This window comes from Archocentrus centrarchus, chromosome 22 (genome assembly GCF_007364275.1).
Source record: "Archocentrus centrarchus isolate MPI-CPG fArcCen1 chromosome 22, fArcCen1, whole genome shotgun sequence".
Taxonomy (NCBI): Eukaryota; Metazoa; Chordata; class Actinopteri; order Cichliformes; family Cichlidae; genus Archocentrus; species Archocentrus centrarchus.
In genome coordinates, this window is record NC_044367.1 from 28,788,005 (window position 1) to 28,815,546 (window position 27,542).

The 27,542-nt window shown below is 45.1% G+C and overlaps 1 protein-coding gene across 3 annotated transcripts in view; it reads left to right on the top strand.

Moving 5' to 3' along the window:
* The window catches only part of arhgef10 (Rho guanine nucleotide exchange factor (GEF) 10), a 43,139-nt gene that overhangs the window by 2,874 nt on the left and 12,723 nt on the right, over positions 1 to 27,542 (top strand). The window contains exons 2-25 of one of the 3 annotated variants that reach the window (XM_030719367.1): positions 3,196 to 3,305; positions 6,328 to 6,684; positions 8,638 to 8,967; positions 9,762 to 9,798; positions 10,022 to 10,110; positions 10,353 to 10,409; positions 10,669 to 10,856; positions 11,262 to 11,378; positions 12,820 to 12,931; positions 13,014 to 13,123; positions 13,217 to 13,294; positions 13,375 to 13,554; positions 14,709 to 14,825; positions 14,958 to 15,050; positions 15,515 to 15,685; positions 16,245 to 16,390; positions 16,981 to 17,159; positions 21,082 to 21,197; positions 22,286 to 22,413; positions 24,701 to 24,801; positions 25,019 to 25,140; positions 26,061 to 26,147; positions 26,856 to 27,082; positions 27,209 to 27,366. In XM_030719367.1, the coding sequence (XP_030575227.1) occupies positions 3,269 to 3,305; positions 6,328 to 6,684; positions 8,638 to 8,967; positions 9,762 to 9,798; positions 10,022 to 10,110; positions 10,353 to 10,409; positions 10,669 to 10,856; positions 11,262 to 11,378; positions 12,820 to 12,931; positions 13,014 to 13,123; positions 13,217 to 13,294; positions 13,375 to 13,554; positions 14,709 to 14,825; positions 14,958 to 15,050; positions 15,515 to 15,685; positions 16,245 to 16,390; positions 16,981 to 17,159; positions 21,082 to 21,197; positions 22,286 to 22,413; positions 24,701 to 24,801; positions 25,019 to 25,140; positions 26,061 to 26,147; positions 26,856 to 27,082; positions 27,209 to 27,366 (3,337 nt within the window). In that variant the 5' untranslated portion in view covers positions 3,196 to 3,268. The remainder of the gene's footprint in view (positions 1 to 3,195; positions 3,306 to 6,327; positions 6,685 to 8,637; positions 8,968 to 9,761; positions 9,799 to 10,021; positions 10,111 to 10,352; positions 10,410 to 10,668; positions 10,857 to 11,261; positions 11,379 to 12,819; positions 12,932 to 13,013; positions 13,124 to 13,216; positions 13,295 to 13,374; positions 13,555 to 14,708; positions 14,826 to 14,957; positions 15,051 to 15,514; positions 15,686 to 16,244; positions 16,391 to 16,980; positions 17,160 to 21,081; positions 21,198 to 22,285; positions 22,414 to 24,700; positions 24,802 to 25,018; positions 25,141 to 26,060; positions 26,148 to 26,855; positions 27,083 to 27,208; positions 27,367 to 27,542) is intronic. The other 2 variants (XM_030719368.1, XM_030719369.1) reach the window with 2 other exon arrangements.

The following is a 27,542-nucleotide window of genomic DNA, read 5'->3' on the forward strand; positions in this document are numbered from 1 at the left end:
GTTAAAACTGTTTTAATGAGAATGCAAAGGATGTGTGTCCCAGCGGTCTACAAAACTCTGATCCATTCATAGCAGTGCTCTTACTGCTTAGCTCCTGAAGTCTGATTATGGAAAGCATGCTGCAGTCCTCCCCCGAACTCCCCCACAAACACATTACAGTGCTCTGTAAAGACTATCGTCCACTCTGCAGGCAGAACACATTTGATTGATGTCATCCTAACAGAAGGACGCTCTGCCCAGTGAAGAGCTGCAGAGCCAAAGACAAACACTCACAGCAGAGCACCCACTCCCCTGGGCCTTTCTTTATGACTTTCAGCTTGTGTGTGGAATGTCAGTAAGTGTCCACTAGAAGACCCGGCTGAAGACCTCTTGCTAAGCTTTAGCTCTCAGCATGAATGGTGAGGTGTTTGGGGCAGAGAGCTTGGAGAGTTCAGTGTTTTATTTAAATCCTACTTGGAAACAAGGAAACTTACAATAAAGTGATGTTTAAAAGCAAGCCTGCTCCATCATCTTCGAATTCGGTACCATGTGGCACTTGTGCATCTTTCTGAATGAATACAAACTTGATGTATTCTCTCAGCCCATCTGTGGAGCAGGGTGGGATTTCCACCTGCTTGAAACAAGTTTTAATGGAAAAACTGCAACATCAGCATGAACATACTTAATTTGTATCAACTTCTAGTTTCTAAAAATGTGCCTGTTTAGCATGTGACTAAAACAAAACCCAGTGTCCCAGTAAGGAAGTAAAATATTACAGTAATCTATAATAATCCCTCGATTAAAGATCAAGAACTTTGCAACATTGTAGACATCAGTCCTGTTTGACTGAACATGGGTCACAGTGAATCCTCTACACTTGGGGTTCTGTTGACACACACGTGTTGTTTCTTATTTAGCATATGTGGGTTATTAGGAACACACAGGTGAGCAAATTGTCTGCATTACACTGCAAGCCGTGTGAGTGTTTTCCTGTGTGCAGAGCATTGCTCATTCATCCCAGCATGTAATGACACGCTCAGCTGAGTGAATCATCAACTGTGGAGATGATTTTACCTTTCTGCTGTCTTCCTCTCTGTCTTAAATCATTGCTCTTAGATATGTCAGTAATACAGTGCCTTTTAAGTAAACACTAAACAGAAGCACAATTAAAAATGAATATATTTGCTACACATGCTCAGCTGCCTGCTTCTGTTGCAGACTCCCAGTGGTTTCTGTTTGCAGGAGTGTTTTTGTCAGGTATAGGTCATCCTCACAGGGTGAGACAGGTGCTCGTTTGGTGAAGACCACATCTGAAGTCACGCTACGCCACAAGCAGAGCAGGATATAATTTGGAAATGTGTTTAGTTTTCTTCCAAAAGCAAGTAAAAAGGCCGAATTGGAGTAATTTTAGGAGCAGAGAGGAATGCAGGAATCTGCAGCCTGCTTTCAAAGAGGGGTGAGAAAGGTTTTATTTCTGCAGCTTCACTCGTGGATATTACAACAGAAACACGAGAAAAGAAACTGTTTCAGTCACAAAACAGATTTTTTTTTTTATGTATTTTTCTCTCTCCTGGGCCTCTGGATCAAGAAGAACATGTTTTGGTTCTTTTCCTCTCCTTTCCATCCTTTTCCTGCTTTCCTAAACCTGGAACAATGCTTACACCGGGAGAGATGAGTCACCCTTTGAAGCTGCTGTTTGGGTTAGGCTGACAGTCCCTCACTTTAAAATGTGCCGGCTATAGGCACGCTGGTCATGTAGTTACCTGCTTCAACCAGCTCACAGCAGGGTTATTATAGTGGACTAAACACACTGAAACATTTTAGTTTGCTGAAATGAGACAAACTGAAGGCAGAGTGGACTCTCAAAGCATCCTTAGTTTTAGTCTTTTTCACTTTGGTCACGCTGGAGGACTTAACCTGCCTGATGCTACTGAAACTTGAGACTTGGGTCTCGGCCATTTCATGATGAATACCGGACAGCCTAAAGATGTAAATCTATTAATGCTGCTTCTGTGCACTCCTCTCTGTTATGAAGGCTGGTATCTCCTCAGGCTCAGTCTACCTGTCTCTGTTAGCACTGTTAGCCACACTAGCCCTGTATGTGGCTTTGTGCCCAGTGAATCCAGCAGAGGATTTCACATGATTTCTAGACAAAACCATCTTTGACAGTCAGAGTGAGCTGTCCTTGTTTTCTGTTCTTCAGTCTTAGTCAGATGCGGACTGCTGTGAACTTGTGCTGTCTGTGGAGATGGATGTATGGATAGAGAATGGTGCACACACACACCACAACAATGGCTGCTTTATGCCATAGCGTGATGTCATGACACTGTCATCTGTGCTTGTGCACATTAGTGCGCTCAGGATGTCTGGAAATATCCTAACTTGCTGGTAGCGACGTCGGACAGAAACTGTCCCCTTTGGATCAAAGTTGCACGTCAGCAAACGGAGTGTTCCTGAGGAATGTGATGCCTCTCATGCCCATGCAGGTCCAGAGGTCTCCTGCCTCAGCATGCTAATAAAATCTGTCTGGACCAGAATGTTGCTAATTGCTCTTTGAGGCCATAACTGACCTCTGCACACTGACTCCTCAGACATGTGATAGCCTGCTTGGGCAGCATGTGTTTCATACCCTGTAGCATTAAAGTAACTTGTTTGATCAACATGAGAACTTTTTTCTGGACTGGCTCGAAGTATTGTGATGGTGTTTGCACACCAAAGAAAGGATCTGCTGATGTTCTCTGAATGTGCTCTGAGTTCAGGTCTAAACATCCTGATCTGAATGAACTTTGTTTTAGCTGCACAGCCCCATGAAGGACTCTCAGCAGGGTGCGACCGTGGCAGCTGAGGCAGCGTACATGCTGATGTTACACACACCCACCTTCAGCGTATATGGCACACTAACACATGCTGGTGTCAGCCCTCCCCGGGAGCTCTACAGCAGCTTCTTTTCTTTTCACTTCCTCTGAATTAGCTTTGGTTCACAATCAGATGTTGAGACAAAAGGTACGACACCACGACAACACAACCACGCTGCGTCCGCTGCTTTCATTAAGTCACATTGAATAACAAGTGTTTGGCCTTTTGTGGACTGAGTGGCTCACACACGCTGAGCCACAAACGCCTGACTCGTCCTTTTTTTGCTTAATTCATTTGGAAATAGTTTGTATCAAATGTGCTTACATAAACCTTTTATGACATTTGTCCTTTTTCCTTTAGGAATGCGTGTTGGTGTAGCTGATGCCCTGCATGCTGCTGTCTGAAGAGCTTTAGCAGGAGAAGAGCCGTAAGCATGGACATGGACGACTTTCCTCCCCCGCCTCCTGAAAGTAAAGTCAACAAATCTCTGTCCTTCATATGTGATCTGCATGGCTCCACTTCTTTTATGAAGCAAACTGCTAAACATGGTGGAAGGTCCTGGTTAGCTCAGCTGCTTTGACTGTGGTGCTAATAATGGCTAATAATGGATGTGGTTTCTGCCGTTTCCACGTCTCAGTTGGTCTTCAAATGTCTTTGGATTTGAACTCTTTATTAAACTGTTATCACTATTTTAGTAATGTTTAGTATACTTTGATCATTCAGTGATAAATTCAGATTAATCTGAAGTAAAACATTAGTTACTTTAAACCTTTTGGGCCTTTGAAGTGAGTCTGATGTGTTTATTATTAGCTCCATTTTTTATTCTTTGTTCATCATTTACAGTTTAAAATAGTAATTGTTCATCATGTCCTGCCTCCTTTCCTTTTATCCTCTGTAGCATTCACCCCCATTAGCCAGCTTCTTTCTGATTGGCTGTCCCTTGTAAACAGACGGTTTGAAAGGCAGGTGGGTGGGGCTTCTGTTGTTACAGGCAGAGGTTTGACCATATTGAGGATATCCCTTCTCTTTGACATCATGGAGATCCAAGGGGAAAAAACAGATCTTTGCCTCTCAGCTGTCATAGTTCATATATGACAGAAAATGAATAAACACGTCCACTTTAAACTAAATGTGGAAACTTTATTTTAAATAGATGAAAGTTTTTGGTCAGTAGAATCACCTGAAAACTTCTGGAGGTCATTTTATGATTGGATGATTGGTTGCTGAAGCTGTAAACAACACAGATTCCTCTCCTCCGCTCCTCTGCTGCTGTCGAGTGTGTGGGCAGAGGAATGAGGGAGTAAGGAGAGTGAAATGTGCTGCGCTGCTGTGAATAGCAGACAATGTGCTTCAGTATGAGGCAGAATACCGATGGAGCAGCACACACACACAGACTCACAAAGCCTCGGGGGACAGACGCAGGCCGCAGAAATGCTTCGTCTCCAGCTGGCCGGTCGCTCGCTTTGTTGCTGGGGCGAATGCAGAAGCAGGGACTCCTTTGAGTAGACCATTATGGAGCTGAGGGGTCCTCAGAACAGCGTCCATATTGTCAGTGTGAATTGAAAATAGATACCACAGCTAGCATCCTTGTCACATTTGCATCTATATCTCCATGATTTTTGCATTTTTACTGGACCAGAAAGTTGAAGGAAACACTCTAAAGCAGAGATTTTATTTCCCGTTTAGGAAATTAGAGGAGCTGAAGTCTGATGATTATCACGTGTGTCTGTACAGTCTGTAATTAAGCTGTTGACATGCATGCCCACTCGGTGCGCAGCTATCAGTGACCTCCTCTGCCCACAGTTGCAGATGTACTATTGAACAGCCAGTCATGATTAATGCTCCAGCAAAATCCAATCAAATGAAGTCCACTCTGGCACAGTGGAGTGTTTCACTTTGATGTCACAGCGAGGAAACCAAAATGCAAATTCATGTAATTATTAGCATGCGAGCATACATCCTACTTTCCATTATTTCCAAAGGCTGTTAGCAGGGCATCTGTGCCTTTTCACCGCGTCCCACAAAGATGGAAAAAAGACAGATAGCATCTCTGTTCCCAGGCTCGCTCTTTGCACCGTCAGCGAGTGTCCAGTGCAGGTGGACATGGGTTCACAAAGTTGACCTGAAGCATTAATCACAGACTGTTCTCTCACACACTGAGGAGGTGGAACAAGTACCTGTCAAAGCCTGAGGTGAATGGAGCTGTGCACTTCAAAATAATGGAGTTTGCAATAGGAGGTTTCAGGCCTTGCCTGGTCATAGCCTGGAGGTGCTGCACCGGTGAACTGTGTGTGGAAACAATAACCACACACTGATTAAAGAAATCAGTGTAAATGTGGGAAATTTAACATGAAGACAGCATCGAATAAAATAGTGTCAGGGAGCGAGAGGAGGCACGACCGGGGTCGGCAAAGACAGCGAACATGCTGAAACCCGGGATCGAATCAGGGACCTTTAGATCTTCAGTCTAACGCTCTCCCAGCTGTGGGGGTGTGCGTGTCACACAGGAAATGATGAGCATTGATCTGAGTGAGCTAAAACTTCAGACTGTGAGCCGAGCCGGCTGTGATCACAAAGAATGTGTGGTATTCAAGAGCAGCGCTGTGATAGTGAGGTGGAGTATCATTCTCAGAAATCCTTCAGGATGCTGGCTCTCATTCCTCAGCAGAGGTAAAGGCTCCGCGAAGCCTGTTAAATTATTACCTAATACTCTCACCAACTCTTTTTCTCTCACTGCTCCAGTTATTGAACCCCACGTGCTGTCTTTATCCATCTTAGGACCAGATCATGAAGCCCGCTAATGAAGTTTGAGGCTGTGCATTCCTAAAACTTTGGCCCACTCAGGCCCACATTTTATTCATCAGATCAGAAATAATGCATAAAGTCAGGCTGTGGTCCTCACTGAAGGGAGGAACGGCTCTCTTTCCTGCTGGCCTAATTGCAGTGTGGAAAGTGGAAAGATATTTGTAGTTCCCTTCCTGTCTCTGTCAGCTCAGCGCTCTGATGTGAAGCTATGTGTTGTAGGTCTGCCCTAGTTTGTTTTTGCTGTAAAAGCAGTGCACGTGCTGCTTTGGTGCCAATCCTCGATGTAAAAAGTTGTGTAAGAAAGTTAACCCCACCCTTAATTAGAAGTCTGTATGAGGCTCAGTCCTGTAAATGTCTGTCAGGCCTGTAAAGCAGTGATTCCAGCCTCTTCTGTCAGAGCTCCAGGACGCCTTCAGCACCGCCCACCGTGCTCCAGATGTTAAAATACTACTTTAAATATTGCTACTGTTGATTATCATGCAGCCAAAAAGTGTTTAGGTCACACTGGTAAACTCGGCATTGTTCTACCATTTGCATTTTTGTATGATTAGTGTGTCTGTCACCTCAGAGTTATGCATATTAATAAGATAATAAAGGGATAGCTAGCACAGTAGTAACAACCACTCAGCTCTTCTGTGTGTATTCTCTCAATCTAAATATTAATGTTTCTGAAATGTTTCTGTCCAGTGTTGGCAGGTGATGAAGATGAGGGGGAGCCCTTTGATTTCGATGACAGTGGTGATGACATCCCTGAGGCTGCTTGCCCACCTCCTGCACTCGTGACGCCTCTGGCTCCCGTCAGTAGGGATCAGAGCACAGACTGTACTGTAAACAGCCTTCTCCCCATTGGAGACTCCCCAGCACCTTCCAACACAGCTCCATCAGCAGCAGATGGAACAGTGGCCACAGCAGGTGGTGTAGCAGCAAAAGCTGAAGGGACATCTGCTGCTGATGGGACTGATGACAGGGAGAAAGATTTACCACCACCTCCACCTCCAGCCCCTCCCCTGGATGATGACAAAGAGACACATCCTGGAACAGCAGGTATGCAGTCTAGAAGTGATGACATCTTATTGTTGGCTGCAGGCGCGTGAGGGTGTTTGGACCCATTTCAGCCTTTCCCTAGGACAGAGAGTCCTTCCAGCTGAAGTTGTGCTTGGAAATCAAACAATGCCTCCAGTATAGTTTGGGGGTTTTTTTTGGCAGTGACAGAAATTCTCTGCATTCCCCCGTCATGTTCTGTGTACCTTATCTGGCTCTGATCCCGCCCCTTCAGCTCAAGCTAAAGTGAGATCATAAAGCGGGGCAGTCTCTCATGGCACCTTGTATATCTGGCTGCCTGTAGCTGGAGATGTCCTGGCTTTTATCACTGAAAGGTGTGACAGCAGCAGCAGCAGTTTGGCTCTGCTTATTCTCACTCATTCTGAAGTTTTGTAGTGAAGAGATGCTCCCACTGCATCATCTGCCCTCAGAAGGGATGCGAGATCAGTCTTTTAGTGTAGCTCGTGTTCCCCCATTAATGTCTCAACCTTAACAGGTGGTTCAAACCAAAGCCCATAAAAACCAGAACAGCCACAGTTTGGGAAAGTGACCCCAGTGTGAGCGTCTGAAACTGCATCAGATGAGAAAACAGAGTTTAGAGAGCAGAGAAAAGATCCACTTTTACACAAATATGAATAATTGGTAAAATAATATACAGCCACTTTATTAGGTACATACATTCAACTGCTCATCAACACAAATATCTGCACAGCAGCAGCTCAGTGCATTCAGTGATGTAGACATGGTAAAGATGACCTGCTGAAGTTTAAACTGAGCACAGTGATGGAAGTGACTTTGAAGGTGGCGTGCTTCTTTGGGTGTTCAGATCTGCTGATCTGCTGGCATCTTTCCACACGACCATCTCACCGGTTTACAGAGAACGGTCTGAGAAAGAGGAAACATCCAGTGAGCTGCACTGGAACTTACACTCGAAGCACTTTTTAAGTCTAACATTAACTCAGACTCCAGTGGATGCATCGGGGGCAGCTCTGGGTTCAGGATACTTTGATATGCAGACTAGAGGAGCCAGGGATCAAACCACCAACCCTCCCATTAGTAAACGACCTGCTCTGGGAGAAAATGTCTCGTTGATGCCAGATGTCAGAGGAGAAAGGCCAGACTGCTTCAAGCTGATAGGAAGGCAGCACTAAGTCACACCTGAGGTATACAGACCTCAACCCTGCAGGAAATCCCACCAGGTGCTGCTCCTGTCAGCTAAGAACAGGAACCTGTGGCTGCAGTTCACACGGGCTCACACTACAGAAGATGTCCTAGTCTGATGAGTTTTGATTTTTGCTGACTTTCAGATTGTAGGGTCAGAATTTGCTGTAAACAGCATGTAAGCATGGATCCATCCCACCCTGTATCAGCTGTTCAGGCTGATGGTGATGATGTGATGGTGCAGGGATGTTTCCTTGGCACACTTTGGGCTCCTTAGCTGAGCGTCATTTAAACGCCACCGCCTATCTGACCATGTCCATCCCTGTACCATCGACTGATGGCTGCTTCCAGCAGGATAATGGCACAAAGCTCAGACTGTCTCAGTCACGGTGAGTTCACTGCACTCCGACGGCCTCCACAGTCACCAGGTCTCAGTCCAATACAGCACCTTTGGGATGTGGTGGAACAGGAGCTTCACATCATGGATGCAGCCAATGCATCTGCAGCAACTGTGATGCTATCATGACAATATGAACCAAACTCTCTGTTTCCAGCACTCTATGCCATGAAGAATTAATGCAGCTCTGAAGGCAAAAGGGGTCAAACTGATACTAGCAGGGTGTACCTAATGAAGTGTCTGGTGAATGTGGGTGTATAAATAATAAATGAAGTGCATACAGACACTCATTTTTAATGTCTATAGTCGTCTAGTACGTATATATTCAGATCAATGACTTGTGGTGCAGCACTTCTAAATGTAATTATATTTGTAATAACGTGTAATCGTTCCCTCAGCAGGCAGCAAAGTCCAGAGTGTATCCATCAGTGACGCTCACCCTCCACAGATCGACCCCAGTTCCCCCCCCCAGGGCAAAGTCAACCCCTACTCTGTGATTGACATCACTTCCTTCCAGCAGCATGGCCCCGCCTCTTCCACCCCCTCACCAGTTGAGCTCAAGGAAGGAGAGGGAGAAGGCCAGGACCCCCACAGCAGCCCTGCTGGCAACACTTCAGGATACTCGGTGCCTGTGCCATGTGGCTATGCAACCCCCTCTGGTGTACCGCTCATCACACCAGCTTACACCACACCCGTCATCATACGACATCTCTCCGTAGATGAAGATGGTAAATAGGACAAGCACCGGGGGAAGAAACGCTGTTAATTTAAGGCTGAAATCCTGATCAAGGTTCATTTTGAAATATCCATAACCGAACGCTCCCGAGCCGTGAAGCTGCTGTTCAGCTCTGAGCTGAGATCTGTAGAAACGCTGTCTCAGCTGCTTCTGTCCCCTGTCCTTTCTTCTTTCTCCTGTTTTTCCTGAAGCCTTGCCACAAGGAAGTAGGGACTAAATTTAGCCCTCCCCAAAGATCTGTGCTGGCTGTGAGGATTTTCCGGTTTCCCTGAAATCTTGCAGTAACTGAGTCCAAGCTTGCGGCCTGGCAGTCCCAGGAGCTTAATTACTGTGTAATTATCTCAGCAAGGTCACACCATGCTGAAAGACTTTTGTTTTTAAGATTTTAGAAAGTGTAATAATGTAGTTGCAGTTTTGTTTTTGTCACAGCCTTCTGATAAAAGCCTGTGATGCACATAGTGAAGCCATTTAGCTGCAGTTATGACACGATCCAAGGAAAACAGAAGCACACAGAAGGAATTTCTATCAGACTTCCAATTAAGTTTTATGGAAGCACATTTACAGTAAAAAAAAATCCAGATTAAATTTTGCACAGAATTATCAGTGACCCCTGGTGGCGTGTGTGAAAAGTTAATGTGACGTGCAGTGTGCTGATTTCATAAAAATATCAATGATGGTAAATTTTATTAGGAAAATAATTGCTGCAGAATTCCCACCATGCTTTTAGTAGTATCCGTGTTGTTTTGGGCTGTGCTGTGTGTAACGTTTGTCCCGTTCCTCCTGCAGTGACACCGGCTGTGACTGGACTCACCTGTGCTGACAGGTGAGTCCCACACTACACATCCTGTTTATGCTGAACACCGAGTGCATTTACAGGGTTTGATTAGTATGTCATGTAAATGACTCCCAGCCCTACGACAGTGGTAATGCATAGCTCAGCATCTTACTGTGAACGTGAAATAATCATTTCCTGGCCTCACGACTGTAGACTGAGAGTGAAAATCCATATTTGTAGACTTAAAATGTGTTTTTGAATGTGTCTCAAGTGTTTTCAGTGACGAGTATCCACCCATTAGAGAAGAGGACGCTTTGGCAAAATGGGCATCAGATCCTGCCAACACAGCATGGATGGAAAGTAAGGAAAGAAATCCGAGTTACTGCACTCTCAGGGCATGCCTGCAGGATACTGTTATCTTTTTAAAAAGTTCTTTTGACACAACTGAATTCCCAAACACTTCCTTCCTTGTTCTTTTGAGGAAGCACAGCCTTGTATGTGCCTTTCTTTAAGGTCTCCCCTGGGTCGCATCATGGCTGTTGTGTGAACGACCGTGTTATGCGATGTGTAAAAATGATGCAAATGTTTGTTATGTTCTTCAGATCCAGATGAGGTGATTTATGATGACGTGCCGAGAGAAAACTCTGACTCCAACACAGGTTTGTGAACTCAGTTTCTCATTCTCACACTCCACTCGGTCAGTATGAAGCTTCCTGTTTTTAGCCTGAAGCAGAGCCGCCCGCTTCACTTTAGCTTTGTGTCTTTTTAAACCTGTATTTGACTTATTTAGGCTCAGAAGCACCACTGTTTGACCTGTTTGTTGATCAAAGTGTTAATAATCATCATTAATATTAATATTAATTGAACTGCGGTGTTTCTAAGTCACCGTATTACTGTAAGTCCTTCTCATTCATGTAGATCCAGATGAGATGATCTATGACGATGTGGAGCTCGGTGAAGAGGGTGGCTGCAACAGCTCCCTTGACAATGGCTGGAGCTCCAGTGAGTTTGAAAGCTATGATGAAGCCAGTGATGGGGAGGGTCGCCCTGAGAATGGCCTGCCCCATGCCTTCATGAGAGGAAAGCCGCCCCAGAGGAAGACCCATGTGTGTATAGCAGTTACATTTCAGCCTGTTAAAAAATGCACTTATTTCCTCTGCACAGCCACTTTCATGCAGAGGAGATGATATAGTGTGTCTTTCATATAGTTTATGAAAGTGTACTTTACATTTCTGGGTTGAAAATCTTTTTGTTGCTCATTCTTTCACGTTTACAGCGATGCACACTTTGTGCATTTGATGCAGCCTGTTTATTTCTGCACATCTGAAAGTGGATAGTCTGGCTTGTAGTCAGCTTCCTGCACTCTGGGATGTTTTGGTTTGTGGTTTTGAGAATTCAGAATCACTTTATTTAAGACCATCACGCTGACATTAAAGCGAATTTGGTGGGACTCTGAGGTGCGAGCTCATTCCAAAACCATAACCAGTAACGCTTGCTCTGCTTTTGTTTAGCTCTCTCAAGATCTGACACGCTTGAAAGAACACTATGAGAAAAAGATGAAAGATCTAATGGCAAATACAGTGGGAACGGTAGAGCTGCAGCAGTTAAAACAGAAACACGAGCAAAAGGTAAACTAGCTGAGGCTCCCCTCATGTGTTTGTGCTAGATAAAGTAGTCCCAACCCTTCACACTCAGTCTGCCTAACCCCACTCTGGGCGTCTTGTCTCTGACTCGGCACCTTCATCCTGCTCTGACCTGAATGACCTGGGAGTGGGAGTGGTGGTGATAGTGATGGTGGTGGTGATGGTGATGGTGGTGGTGATGGTGGTGGTGGTGATGGTGATGGTGGTGATGGTGGTGATGTGATGTGATGGTGGTGATGGTGATGGTGGGTGGTGGTGATGGTGGTGGTGGTGATGGTGGTGATGGTGATGGTGGTGATGGTGGTGGTGGTGGGAGTGGTGGTAGTGATGGTGGTGATGTGATGTGATGGTGGTGATGGTGGTGATGTGATGGTGGTGATGTGATGGTGATGGTGGTGATGTGATGGTGGTGATGGTGATGGGATGGTGGTGATGGTGGTGATGGTGGTGATGTGATGGTGGTGATGGTGGTGGTGATGGTGGTGATGTGATGGTGGTGGTGGTGGTGATGGTGATGGTGGTGATGTGATGGTGGTGGTGATGGTGGTGGTGGTGGTGGTGGTGATGGTGGTGGTGGTGGTGGTGGTGGTGATGGTGGTGATGTGATGGTGGTGGTGGTGGTGATGGTGATGGTGGTGATGTGATGGTGGTGGTGATGGTGGTGGTGGTGGTGGTGGTGGTGATGGTGATGGTGGTGATGTGATGGTGATGGTGGTGATGGTGGTGGTGGTGGTGGTGATGGTGATGGTGGTGATGTGATGGTGATGGTGGTGATGGTGGTGGTGGTGATGGTGATGGTGGTGATGTGATGGTGATGTGATGGTGGTGGTGGTGATGGTGATGGTGGTGATGTGATGGTGATGGTGGTGATGGTGGTGGTGGTGATGGTGATGGTGGTGATGTGATGGTGATGTGATGGTGGTGATGGTGGTGGTGATGGTGATGGGATGGTGGTGGTGGTGGTGATGGTGATGGTGGTGGTGGTGTGAGCAGTTCCTTTGCATCCCTTTCTGCCACACTGACCTGTGTGACTGTGTGCTCGTGTGTTGGGGGTTGGAAACTGTTTCAAAGTAGCATTTGTTTATTCTTCAGTAAACTGAGACACCAGCAACAGATTTCTTATTTCAGCTTCAAAGCAGTCGAAACTTTGTATCATACAGACCACAGAAAGTGTCTGTGACATTCAAACCTGTCTCAGAGTGTTTGCATAAATGCATCGTTTTAGCTGATGTCCCAGTTTCTGTATTCTGTGGTCTGCTCTGCTCCTCTGATGTCTTCATCCCTGCTCTAACACTGCTCCTGTCCTGGGTAGATCCACTCAGTCGCCTTTTAGCTGTAGGTTTAGACAGACTAAACTAAACTTGGAGTAAAAATACTTTCTGTTACTCTTGAAACATTAGTAATGGAGTATTTTGTCTCATCAAAGATGCAAAAGCTGGTGAAAGCAGCCAAGGAAGGGACCAAAGATGGACTTGAGAAAACCAAAGCTGCAGTGAAGAAAGGACGCTCTTTCATCAAAACCAAGTCATTCTGTCACGGTGTGTCATCCCAAAAATACAGCTGAGCTTCAACTGCAACTCAAAGACATGTTTTCATTTCTGGGTTTTTCTAATCTTTTAGAGAAGTCAGCCTGTTTCGAGGATGAGGAGTCTAGACTCTTCATTGAGGTGGACTGTTTTAATGTTGAGCCTGTACTGTGTCCAGCACCGGAGGGTCTTTCACAGCAACAGGTAATTAACCCTCCCGCTAATGTTGATCATGATTTGTGGAACATTTGTGGAACACTTTGAATCAGCTGGTAAAGGAAACCTCTGTTTCCACAGCTGGTGAGACGATGCATTCTGGGGTCGATACTGGAAAGTGAGAAGAATTATCTTGATGCGCTCAAGAGGATTTTAGAGGTATGCAAGTACAGTTGCAGCAATTGCCAATTTTGATTTTAAGTGTATCTTATTACAGATCATATCGTCTCCTTTATTAGCAATATGAGAAGCCCCTGTCCCAGATTGAGCCCAGACTGCTGAGTGACAGGAAACTGAAGATGACTTTCTATCGTGTGCGTGAGATCCTGCAGTGCCACTTCCTGTTCCAGATCGCCCTGGCAAGCCGTGTGGCTGAGTGGGACAGCCTGGAGATGATTGGAGATGTCTTCGTAGCTTCGGTAAGCAGAGTTTTATTTTCAGCATTGCCTTTATGCTGCAGCGCAGGCTATCTTACAGAGACACAGAGCCCCACCCACTGTGTTCTCTTATAGTGTGGACTCTATCCTTACTTTATCTGTTAGCTAAGGCTCTACAGAACAAAAGAGCTCCAGTCCTGTTCACCACTTCCATGTGTTTGAAATCCACCATTAGAGCAGCATTGGACCCGTCCCACAGTTCAAATAACAGACCAGCAGGACGTCACAGGAAAAGCTTTTATTTGGACCTTTTCCTTTGCCTTAGTGCACGCAGCATTTATAGAATCAAATACAAAGATGTGAGCTCACAGGAAAAGATTATTTTACCCAAATAACACTGGAGCTAAAAGTTCTCTCTCCTCTGCCACCCGGCTGCTAAAACAGACCTAGAAAGGCACTCGAAGGGTGAATCCTCCGCCAACACCAGCATCCTGTCACACAGTTTGAAAGGATGGGGTCCACGTCTGTGTTCTTCCTTTTCCCGGCCTCTGAGCCAACTGTCATGAAATTCATCCTGGACGAACACTAAAAAACACACTCTGCCTCTGTATTTGCAGATAAACTGCATCAAACTATATTGGTGTGACGTGCAGACATGCAAACAGATTATATAAAAGTGCTTCGAGTGAATGACCTGCTGCTTTCAGTGAGCTTCAGATACTGCTGCTCCATCCAGTGATGAGGTTTAGCTCACTGTCACCCAGTTAATGGAGCTGCACCCACTGTTTCTTTAAATGCTGTGGATCCCACCTGTGTGTGTCTGTGTCTGTGTTTGGATGGAGCAAAGGACCTGTTTCCATCTCAACGACTCATTACAGCATCTTTACAGATGAGCTGAAGTATTCAGTCGATCTTGATAAATGTCAGTCTTTATGTTTATATGATAAACACAGCATCATTGAGCATTATTATAGTTTGTAGATGTTAATATTAAAGATTTAAACATGTCTTTGATATGTGTATAACTGCACATAGTATATATGCATTTATAAATAGTATGAATGTAAAATAGGCATGTTAATTTAAGATTTAATTTGTGATGCTGCTGTGTATACATGTATATAGATTTGGATTATACCCAGTACTGCAGTACATGTCAGTACTCATTGTGCTGAAACATCTGTGTTTATGTCCAGTTTTCAAAGTCCATGGTGCTGGACGCCTACAGTGAGTATGTGAATAACTTCAGCACTGCAATGGCGGTCGTGAGGAAGACGTGCGCCTCCAAACCTGCTTTCCTGGAATTCCTCAAGGTTTGAGACAAACACATTAATGTGATGAGAAGAGTCTACAGCTTTTACTATTTATTCAGTTTTGCCATATTGCTGATATTAAAGGCAGCTATTTGCATTAAAACAGATGGTAACCCTTCTTCTCACCCACAGCATCGTCAGGAAACCAGCTGTGACCGGATGACTCTGTATGGGCTGATGATGAAGCCCATACAGAGATTCCCTCAGTTCATTTTGCTTCTACAGGTATAATAATCTCACATTTTAACCTCCTTTATGGTCAAATGCAGTGTGCAGAGGGCAGTGTTGTTTGTGCGTTCGCCAGCAGAGGGCGTGCCATATTCATAAATCTGAGCACTTTGTTTTTCAAAGCTCTGACTCAAAGGGAGGCAGGGGAGTTGCTCTGTGGAGACGTGCTTTCCTTTGCCCTGGCATATTTATATTAATGTCTGCTGTAGAAAAATGTGGGACACTGGGTTCCTTTCTTTGTTAAGTGTACAGCAGTTTAAAACGGCTTGATAATTCATGTCAGGGATCTGCATTAATTCTTAAATCCTCATCATTCATGTGGATGTGTGCAATATAAATGTAGGAAAATGGAAGAGGAGGAAAGGACACTGTTCTGCAGATTGAGAGTCGTACAGGGGCTGGCTGTTTTAGAGGGTGGATCATCAGTAAATGATTGGCTGTGTTTCTGTCATCCTCATCAGGACATGCTGAAGAACACACCGGTGGGTCACTCAGACCGCCTGCCCCTGCAGATGGCCCTGACCGAATTGGAGACTCTGGCTGAGAAGCTCAATGAAAGGAAGAGAGAAGCCGACCAGCGCTGTGAGATCCGGCACATCGCAAAGGCCATGAACGAACGCTACCTCAACAAGGTGTGCGCTCTTCTCTCGGGATGCTGTGTGCACACGTTTGTAGTTTGAAGCATAACTGCAGCCACTCCTGGGCGTCTGATTCTTTTAGCATATGCTGTGACATTTCTCTCTGTCCCAGTGTGGGCGGCCATCAGACACTGGAGCTTCACAATTTCCACCAAGTATTCTCCTGAATGAATGCCATATTTTTAGCGCATGGCTTAGCACAACATGTGCACAAAACACCAGCTTTCCCCAAGGTATAATTATTGGTCTATCTTCAGCCACCCACTCTGGCATCTGTGCACAAACATGATTGCAGAATGCCCTGCGTGGGGCAGACTGAGCATATAAAGGCTATGAGGAACTCATAGCTGCTGCTGGTAGGTATTTATGACCGTTGTTCAAAATGAGACGTTTCACAGCAGAGAGGAAACGTGGGGAAATGAGCCAATAATGCCAGCTGAAATACGAGAACCAGCTGTGTTGGTCTGCATTCCCTCCTAAACTACACCTTTCCTCAGAGACCTTCACTGTGCATTCACACAGTATTAATCTAACTTATCATCTCTGCCATTAGCTTCTAAGTAACGGCAGCCGCTACTTGATCCGCTCAGACGACATGGTGGAAACAGTCTACAACGAGCGTGGTGAAATCATCAAAACCAAGGAGCGACGCCTGTTCCTGCTCAACGATGTGCTGATGTGTGCCACGCCCAACATCCGGTAAGAGTGACCACAACCCGGACCTGTTCTCTCCCCTCCCTTTAACTTATGCATCGGTGTAAAATCCTATCATCTCTGCACCATTTTACAAATGTAATAACACACCGATGAGTGTGTTCATTTATTGGCCTCTTCTCTTCTCTGAGCTTAGAGTAAAACTAAAAACTAAACTAAAGCCAAACTGAAATAAAGCATACCACAGCTAGGCTCTGGATTTGGACCATCTGTTCTCACTGTGCGTCGCTGTTTAACTGAAGCCAGTTCAGCCCTGAAGCTTTTTATCCAGCAGAGCTGCAGGTGAGAGTGTAAAACTCGGTCTTCAACTACCTGCCTGTGTGAGAACAGAGGAGGTGTTCTGTATCCACCCAGGCACCACCCTTTACCTTTACCTGATGCTTTGTGTGCTAAATTGTGTGTCCTAAGTGAGTGTCGTTCCCTTATCTGCTCCTCCACATTACTGTTACTGTTACTGTTTCTCTTTTCATGCCTTTGCATCATGTAGGACTTGTGTCCTGCAACCCCACCAAAGAGGCCCCAACATCATGAAGCAAAGCCACTGTTTCACGCAGGTTTCATCGTTTCTTTTTCAGATGTCAGGATGGCAGTGGGAGTGGGAGTGGAAATGTCCCATATGACCAGAAGTTCCTCCTAAAGTGGAGCGTGCCTTTGAGCTTCGTGGAGGTGCTTGAGTTCGGATCCAGCGAGGACATGGTGGACCACAGCCGCTTCCCTCATTCGGGGGAGAAAGTGGTGATCAGCGCTAAGCCAAGTACGACGCACTTTAACATCAGCTTCTTTGTTTCTCTGTAAAGTGGGAGCAGACAAAAATGTATAAAGTTGAGGGTTGGCTCTGACGCGTGGATTTGAGACTCTGACATAGGGTTCAGGCTTAGACTGAGTTATAAATTGTCACCATTTCTTTAAAAAATCAATGGAAATATTTATTTCTCAGCCAGCACATGTGTGTTTTTTTCCTTCGGCAGTCCTCGGCTCTGCTGGCCGCCGGCTCCGGTGAGTTCAGTCTTTCCACTAGGTTCCCCCGTCACAGACAGCTGCTCAGCCACTTTAAAGGTCCAGATCAGACAAACAAGAGGCATAAATACAGTGTGTGATTTTGTGGCAGCAGCGCTGCAGTTTTTATTTTAGGATTCGTTTTGTGTTTAAATTTGCCAGAGTTATGGTTGCCCGCTGTGTTGCTGAGCCGGTGAGTGCGATGATGAAGGATTTTCCCGGGTCTGTCAAAAGTTTTAAGAAGCAGAGGTCAAAGGCTCACTCTTTCACTGGGCTGTAATTACTGCCACTAATTACACACTGCACTCCAGAGCTCCCCGACTCTCCAGGTCACACACACGTTGACCTAATATTCAGTCGGTTCCCAGCAGGTGTCACATTGTCTCATTGATCTTTGATAAAATCCTCTTTCCTTCATCTGTTATTTATGTCCTTTCACTTTGTGCCTGTGTTTAAGCTGCTCTCCACTGGCCTGCTTCACATCAGCTGCCTCCCTGAAACTTTTAATGAGCTACTGGATAAGAGTGCATGTAACAGATGGCACAAGCAGACCTGAGGAACATCTGTCCTGACTGTAGGGTTTAACCAGGCAGCCTCAAAGACTCAGCTTATCCTGTGATTGATACATGAGTGGATACACTCTTCATATTCTTACTAACAGCAGTTGAATGAGATGTAATGAAGATGATGATTATCTACATTAGTTAACATTAACACACTGACTAAACTCAGTCTCCGTGCTATGATGTAGTTTTACAGACTAACTTGGTGTGTGTGTGAGTGTGTGTGTGCGTGTGTGTTTTTGTGTGCGTGTGTGTGTGTGTGTGTGTGTGTGTGTGTGTGTGTGTGTGTGTGTGTGTGTGTGTTGTCCAGCTCTTAAGGAGTGGAAACGACTGTTTTCTCAGCCCTCTGTGTGCAGCTCGGTGATCAGCCTGCAGTGAAGGGACTCCAGCTATGATGTCATCTTTTTCATGTCTCTCTGCTTAGTTCATCTCTTCCCTGTGCTGCACTACAATTAGACCACCATGCAAACTGGTCATTTAGAGTTACGTTATCCTGCAGCTCTCACAGCCAGTGTGTAATTTGTCGATATAGTGTTTGTTTTTAGGAAGTGTGTAATTGCTGGGGTGACTGTCCTGCTTGTGAAGATGCTCCCAGGATGGTTTTGTTTGAAAAGTCTGAGCAGTTGGCACTCTCACAAAGAGCCATTCACGAAGTTGGACCCAGTTTGGAATGGGTTACACAGAGCCAGTCTGGTCTGTGGGAATGGTCACTTCTGTGATGGGATTATATTCTTCACTGGGTCTTTTTATTTCTAGGATTAAATAATGCACAGCAAAAGATGGTATAGATGGTGTTTGGAGTTATAATTTTATATGATAGTATTTAAGCTTTTTGTACATATGCAGATTATAGGGCTAATTAGCAGTAATTATAAAGACTTCATATTCAGAATGCATTTAAAGTCAAAGCACGGACAAAGCTGTAGTTCAGTTCATGTTCTGCTTTCAGGAACGTCCTTCTACAATAATGAGCAGTTTTACCAGAGATCTGTATCTGAGGATGAACTGTTGTAGCAGCATTTTCTCTTAACATGACATCATAGAGGTTTATTCAGGGCTCCTGTCCTGACCTGAGTTCAGCCCAAAGCGTCGCAGGGTTCAAAGACACAGAGTGACAAAAACAGCAGATTCCTCATTTGATATTATTAATGGTTTAAGTAAATTAACATAATGAACATATTGTCTGATCACTATGATTTGATCTAGTGGTGTAAAAACAATCAATGAGGAGGGCATGAAAACATGAGTGAAACCAAAAACCGGTGTACACTGCAGGAGGAGGCAGTTGTACTCATGCATGTGTAAAGATGGCTGTATTTGAATAGCCTCTTGTAGGCAAACTGAGAAGGAAACATTTTAGAGTCATTCTTACAGAGACCACCAACGAATGCACAAACAGGGGTAAGATTTCCCCCGAATGCCCCGTCACTGAGACCTTCAGGAGGGAACCAGGCTGGGTTACCATGGAGTCGGAGTTGGAGTCAAACTTAGTGACTATTGTAGAAGAGGATGAAAGACGAGAATAAGAGAAGCAAACAGAGCTGAGGGCATTTGGATCTCCAAGACTCAGTTTAACTCTTTGCTCACTTACATACATCCACTCATTGCAGTCTGAAACCCTACAGTCCTCCTTAAATGAGCCATTTGAAAAAAGCCCTCAGTCATTTGTTGGTGGAGGACTATTGAAGTATTTTCCCCGTGTTCTCTGTTCTCCACGACTGAGCCTCGATCAGCTGACTTCATGTGTCAGAGAGAGCGATGGAGGCCAGACCTTTGATGCAGTCTGTGTAGCACTGTTTTATGTTGTTTTCTGATGATGAACAGTAATTTCTCTCACCACACAAGATTATTAACCTCTATTTTTATTTACTTATTTATTTTAGAGCAGAGCCAAAAAAATGAGGGGCAGTGAGGTAGCTGGAGATCCATCTCAGACCACATAGAGCAGGGACGTACAGCGGGGACATAGACCGGGGAATATAGAGCGGGAATATAGAGCAGGGACATAGAGCGGGGATATAGAGCAGGAACATAGAGCAGGGACATGGAGCAGGACTATAGAGCAGGGACATAGAGCGGGAACATAGAGCAGGAATATAGAGCGGGAACATGGAGCAGGGACATAGAGCGGGAACATAGAGCAGGGACATAGACGGGGACATAGAGCTGGGACATAGAGCAGGAATATAGAGCGGGGAAATAGAGCAGTGACATAGAACAGAATATAGAGCAGGGACATAGAGCAGGACCATAAAGCGGGGACATAGAGCGGGAATATAGAGCAGGAGCATAGAGTGGGGACATGGAGCAGGGACATAGAGCAGGGAAATAGAGCAGTGACATAGAGCGGGGATATAGAGCAGGAATATAGAGCTGGGACATAGAGCAGGGACATAGAACAGGAATATAGAGCAGGGAAATAGAGCAGGGACATAGAGCGGGAATATAGAGCGGGGACATAGAGCAAGAATATAGAGCAGTGACATAGCAGGGACATAGAGCGGGAATATTGAGCAGGGACATAGAGCTGGGACATAGAGCAGGAACATAGAGCAGGGACACAGAATGGGGAACAGAGTGCGGGGACATAGAGCAGGAATGTAGAGTGGGAATATAGAGCAGTGACATAGCAGGGACATAGAGCGGGTATATAGAGCAGGGACACAGAATGGGGAACAGAGTGCGGGGACATAGAGCAGGAATGTAGAGTGGGAATATAGAGCAGGGACATAGAGCAGGGAGGAACAGAAAGGATGATTTGCACTGACATGCAGCATTAGGTGTGTGGCTCCTGAAGCTCACACTGGCTGGTTCACAGAGAGGAGAATTACTGCCATGTTTGCAGAGCTGTCACCACTCCCTGTGGGAAGACGATATTTTGAACTGCTCTCTTATCAGAGTTGCTTCACTCAATGTTTGCAGATCCAGCTTTCTGTCAGGCATGCTGTCTGCAGTTTAAAGCACTTTTATTTGGGATTGTAAGTCACTGCCAGGCTGGGACTGGGGCTCAAATGCTGCGAGTCATTTAAAGTTTGGGGCATTCAGCACTGTTCACTTTTATTGCTTTTCATTTGTAAAAGTTGTGAATTAAACAACTGAAAATGTGTTTCTGTATAGACAAGCTGTATATGGGCCCTGGCCAGCTGTACCAGGATCTGCAGAATCTAATCCATGATCTCAGCCTGGTCAACCAGATCTCCACCATGATTGGCAGCCTCAAAGGAAACTACCAGGTACTGATGATGTATGACATCGTTAATTATGTCTCAAAGAAATTCAGCTGGAGAAATATCTGCATCTCAAAGGTAAAGTCGTGACATTTTAGGGAAAGATTGAATATGTTATTTTGACTGAACATTTGGCCCCTTTTGGATTTGCTTTCTATTAATACTCTTGGAAGGCTGTCAGAAGTCGACATGCACTCAGCAAAATCATTCTCATTAAGTTTCCCCTCACATGTCCACGAGGACCGGTTTGCTCTGTAGCTGCATGATGTGATGTTTAAGCAGTGGAATGTACCAGTGTGGGCAGATCTGCACTGTTCAGACCTGTCATATCATGTAGCTGCACGCACACACACGCACACACTGTGTGTGTGCGTGTGTGTGTGTGTGTGTGTGTGTGTGTGTGTGTGTGTGTGTGTGCGTGTTTTGCTGGTAGGATCTCTCAGAGACGTGTCAGAGCATTGGGGGGCTTGGACACTGATGCAGGGGGAAGAAAGAGGATGACCTCGTAAATGATGCTGAGACATTTCCAATCATGCGTGTGCACTAAAAGGTTCTTCTTTCAAGCCAAGATGTCACTTTAAGGCTAAATTTCCTGTTACTTCCTCTTGCAGCTTGAATCTTGCTCTTGGCCTGTTGCTGATGATGTTAGTATTTTAGGTCATCTTGTTATGGGCCACTGTAATAAAGTTTGCTTTAATAATTTAGGAGACATGTAGGGAGAGACAACATTTATAGTTGATTCAGTGAAATGAAATAATGCTAATAATGATGTATGTCTCCTCGAGCAAGTGTCAACAAAAATTAGAAAGTAGATGTCTCAAAAGTTGCAATAACAATAACAGCATATCAGATTACATTAGAGTGACAGCTGCTTTCTGCTTTGGTTTAATTCAGTGCAGAACTATAACAGTATCAGCAGCAGATCCTCTTAGGAACAGCTTTCATTTTTAACTTGAATCACACTAATGCTCTAAATAAGTGATGTTATGATTTATTGATGATGTAATGGATTCATTCATTGTTGTTCCCATTCCTTCTCTTTCTCTCACACATGTTCTATCATGGCTCTCTGCCTTTGTCTCCTCCTCTCTCAGAATGTAAATCCCACAGTGGCCCAAGACTGGGTCTCAGGACTCCAGAGGCTGATACTGAAGAAGGAGGAGGAGATCAGGGCAGCTGACCGGTGTAGGATCCAACTCCAGCTGCCTGGCAAACAAGACAAGTCTGTGTTTTTACACCCATTTTTAGCTTCAGACTGACAGCACATACAACACTGTCCTGTCTCGGTCCTCCATACCCCCCAAAGGTTCATGTTTATCCTAGGTTGGCCTTTATCCCCCTTTACCCTGCTTTTCCCCGTCTGTCCTCCCAGCCTCTCTGTATACATTTGGCTTTAGAAGAGAGTATTAGAGCACATTTGGATAAACAGGTTTCTCCAGCAGCTCTAATCTGAGGCATGAGTCACACTAGAGGAAATGTGCATCAGTGTTGGCAGCCACAGTCTGCCCAGCTGCTGCTGAATACAAATGTTCATGTCATACATCTACACTCTGTTATAGTCTGCACGTGGTCTCCCAAGGGTGCACCTTGTTTTGACTTTTTCACATTCCCTGTGACCATGACTGCTTTTTGGCTTTCCCTTTTCCTTACTCCATCGTTCATCCCGACTACATTTAGCTGCTGAGATTATCCCTGTTTGGAAACACAGCTGTACTCTCTGATTCCTCCCTGATCTCTCAGCAGCAAAACACAACATGTCTCACCATCACACAGTGACAGGAGTGATGCTGTTGGAACAAGAATACAGCACTGTTGCTACTACATATGCAACCCCAGTGAAAGGGGCTACCTGAAAAGGATGTAGGACCTACAGATTGGACCCAACATCCAGACTGACACCAAAACATCTCGTAGCTCAGTGTTCCAACACGTGCTAGGAGCAACTCGAGACTGACGAGGTACAACACAAGTGCTACAGCAAGGGGGAGCCGGGACGTCAGGTCAGAGGGGAGATATCATGGTCAATAACCTGCCTCAGCACAACATGGAAGCTCCTGTCAGGCATCATAGCAGGTCAAAATGGGACATGGGTGGTAGAGAATGACAGAGCTAAGATCCTGTGGGACTTCCAGATACAGATGGACAAACTGGTGATGGCTAACCAGCAGCTTGGTGGACAAGCAGAGGAAGAAGGAGAGATGTAGCAACACCAAGCAATGGTAACATCAACAAGAAGGACAAGAAGAAACACGAGAAGCTGGATAAACAATATGTTTTCACTATTGTTTCTGTCTTTTTAATGGCAGCGCCTCCAGAAGGGGGGCAGCATGGCCACAGTTCACCTATCTCCCCGTGTTTGTTCTGTTTGTCTTCTTGGATGGGTGTTCTGTTAACTGTAATTTCCCCATTGTGGGATCAATAAAGTATCATCATAAATACTAAGGGCTCAGAGAAGAGCTAGAGAGGATGAGGTGAAGGTAACAGTGGTCTCCCCAAACTGGGAGAGTCGCTCCAGTAGATCCCAGGAAGGACATCTGAGATCTCTGTCCAGAAGAGCGCAATACTGGGAACAGCTAAGATACTGTGCAGAACCCTCACGCTCCCAGGAGGATCCGCAAATATATATATAATGTCTGCAGAAGCTTCTTGGAGGAGTGATAATTGGCATTGATTTCCAATCCATTTCTCTCAGTCTGTCCTCTTGTCAGCAGTGAACAGGGAGACTCATTTGCAGACGTCAGGCCTGGCAGGAGCCTTTTACTGTGATGTATGTGGCATTTAAGTGTAAACCTGCTGTTCAGTAGACAAACATTAACATACTGCTTAGAGAAATGTAAATGCTAATTTAGGCCCACAGCTGCCACGCTGTTGACACATCATTGAGTACAATCTTGTTAAAGAAGTTTTGGGCACAAATTGGATGTTATTTCTTATCTCACTCTGCAGACTGAGTCAACACAGCTGATCATCTTCCTCCATCTCACCCTATCCCAGCATCCTCCTCTGTCACCCCAACCCTCTGCATGTCCTCCTTCACTACATCCATGAGCCTCCTCTGAGCTCTTCTTCTTTTCCTCCTGTCTGACAGCTCCGTCTTCATCATCCTTTATCCAATCCACTCTGCCTCCTCTGCACATGTCCAAACCATCTCAGCCTCACTGCTCTAACTTTGAGCTGTTCCTCTGATGGACTCATTTCTAATCCATCTCCACCATCTCCAAACCATCCATCACAGCAGGTCTCAGTACCATCCTGAAAACCTTCCCTTTCACTCTGGCTGCTCTCACCCCTGACACTCGTCTCCACCCACTCCACCCTGCCGACACTGTCTTCTTATCCTCTCATTAAAATATTAATGTAAAATATTAACATTCACGATTGTAAGTAAGAGCAATGATTTCTGTCTGTTTTTGCTCATCATCTAATACATTTTAAGAGGATATCGGGGAAAGCGTAGCTCTGTAGCAGTGCTCATTTTTAGGATTTTTCTGGCCTCTCTCTCTCGGCAGGACGGGTAAACCCACTTACTTCAGTGCCGTGTTCAACACTCTCAGCCCAGCCATCAAACAGTCATGGATCAGCAACTTGCAGATGGCAAAGCTGGCTCTGGGTACAGTAAACTGCCTTGCAGTGGATTTCTGCTTTGTTTTATTCTGTGTGCATTTATACATGATGATATTGATTCACAGTATGCTCTTTGATCGATTATTTAAGTGTTACTGCCTGGCAGGTGATCAGGTGTATTAGAACATGAAAGGTGTATCACCGTTTCTGATGCTTACTGTGTGGCCTCTTGGACTGTGTTGTGTGTGTCTGTTGTGTGTCAGAGGAGGACAACATGCAGGGCTGGTTCTTTGCAGAGGATGATGGAAATCAGATCAAAAAGCAGAAACACCCCCTGCTGCTTCGACAGATGCCTGTGGTCATGTCAAAACTGCAAGAGTTTAAGGTGAGCACTTTGCTCCCTTTAAACTTTGCTGATTGGATGCAGCGATGAAGTAGGTGACTCGGTTCCAGCTGCATTATGAAGAAACTCTCAGGGCTATGGTTCATAGATCCCACAGACCTCATTGCATGTTATATAACATTTGTGCATCACTGTTTCTTGCAGCATTGCCTGCAGAGCTAATCTGAGAATAGAGAATAGAATAGAGAAGAATAGAATGCCTTTATTGTCATTATACAGGATGTACAGTGAGATTGGAGAGCCACTCCTGTTCAGTGCCATGCAACAGAAAATCAAACTCTCTAAAATAAAAATAAAAATATTATAAAAATATTATAATCTAGTATAATCAAGAAATATACAGAAAATAAACAATGTGTAAAATATACAAAAAATAGAATGTATAAAAATATATACATACATTGGTGCATCTGTACATTGTAAGAATATCAGGACAAACACCACAGAGCAGCCACCACGCAGATTAAAAGCTTTTCATTTCATTTTAATCATTTTAGTTTCAGTCGGTGAAAAAGTAACAAGTGATTGTTGCATTTTGATTGATTGATTTTGTCTGCACATACTTCACTATATAAGCAGGTAATCCCAGCTGTCATAGGGAGAGAGGCAGGGCCCACCTGTACAGGTGACCAGCCTGTCGCAGGGCTAACACACCGATCAGAGCAGAGTTTTATTATAATTGCCAGGTTTTTGGTGGGAAATGTGTCAGTCATCTGAGCTGTGTCTAATTCACAGGTCGCACACCAGGACACACACTTTCTCCCACAGTTTAACAGCTCTCTGCACCTCAGCACTGACCAGCACTCTGATTCCTGCTCGTTATTTCAGGAGCACCTCGAAGAGAAGTCAGTTTGATCCGGACACCAGATAAACTCTCGTATTTTTTCCCTGTTTCGTGGCAGGTGGAGTGTGCTGTTCATAATCCAGAGCCCCATATCAACACAGAGAGCACAGCAGACACCCCAGTGGTGGGCCATGGATGTGTCTGGGTAAGACAGTTTTTTATGCAGATGCTCCAGAAATGAAGTAATGTGCTGGCTTACCTACCCTAAGACTGTGTGCCAAGGTTATGGAGGCTGCCTGTAGTCGTGTAGGAACACATTTATTGACCTCAGCACTGAAATCTGAGTCCTGGAGCAGAAGGTGGTGGTAAGTGTGTTTGAGCATTTGCTTCCAGGCCTCTTATCTTCAGCAGGTGACACCTGTAAGCAGGCAGGTACCTGTCAGTGAGCCTGGCAGAGAGCTTCTCTCCGTTAGCAGAGCAGATGGTGTGTTTCTGCTGTGTATAAAATGTCAGTCTGGGTTTGGAAGTTACGGCCTCAGAACTGAAGTTTTGTTCCAAAAGCAAACAATGACTCTGCTAACCACAATAATCAGAAGCCTGTCAGATATATAAACACTATTCATCATCATGGTGAGGTCATCTATAAACTGCTGCTGGAATAATCTGTATAGAAGACTTTCAGATTTACATTTTAGGATTAGTTTCACTTATTTAATTAGACTTTGATCTTCAGTAACATGCAGAAGATCCTCGGCTGTATTTCTGCTTTCTTTTGATGTTCGGCCGAATTATTAGGTGACGATTTTTTGTAAGCAGCTCTGCCAGATCTGGGTTAGGGTTTATTTCCATACTGATAGCTATAAAATAAGCTAAATCATCCCTTAAACTGTAAGGTCTCTTTATCTCTGTTCAGGTTGCAAGTTGCACCAATCAGATGGGACAGATTGCCATAGTGGCCATGCAGAACTCCAGCCCTAAGGTGACTGAGTGTTTCAATGTGGAGTCTCGGATTCTCTGCATGGCCTACGTCCCAGCGGAGCAGGTCGAGGAGAACGGTGGAAACGTCCCTGAGAATAGCCATGCTTCCTCAGCGAGGCCCACTGAGACCCCCAGTGTCTGTCTGGGCATGGAGGAGGGGAGGTACACACACAAAGTGAACTCACAAACACTCTCAGCTTGGAATATGGTGTTACTACTATGTTATTACTAAATATTCTTATTTTGGAGGCAAGAGTTTTGACTTAATAAGGATGTTATCCTTTTTAGCATCATCGTGTACAAGAGCAGCCAGCGGTCCAAGAAAGTACGTCTGCAGCATTTCTTCACCCCAGACAAGTCCACGGTCACCAGCCTGGTGTACAGGAAGTGCTGCCTGTACGCGGGGCTGGTCAGCGGCGCCGTGGCGGTCTACGCCAGATCACAAGGTGTGTGGTTCACCAGGGTAGCAGAGACTTTTGAAATTGTGTCCAACTTTGCCGTTGTAATGTTTACTGATACTCTCAGTCAGCTGTAATTAGGCCAGTTTTGACCTTAAAGTGCTGTTACAGAGCAAAAGCATTGATTGAGGTAATTAGATTTGGTGTGTTGGCTGAACCGTGGC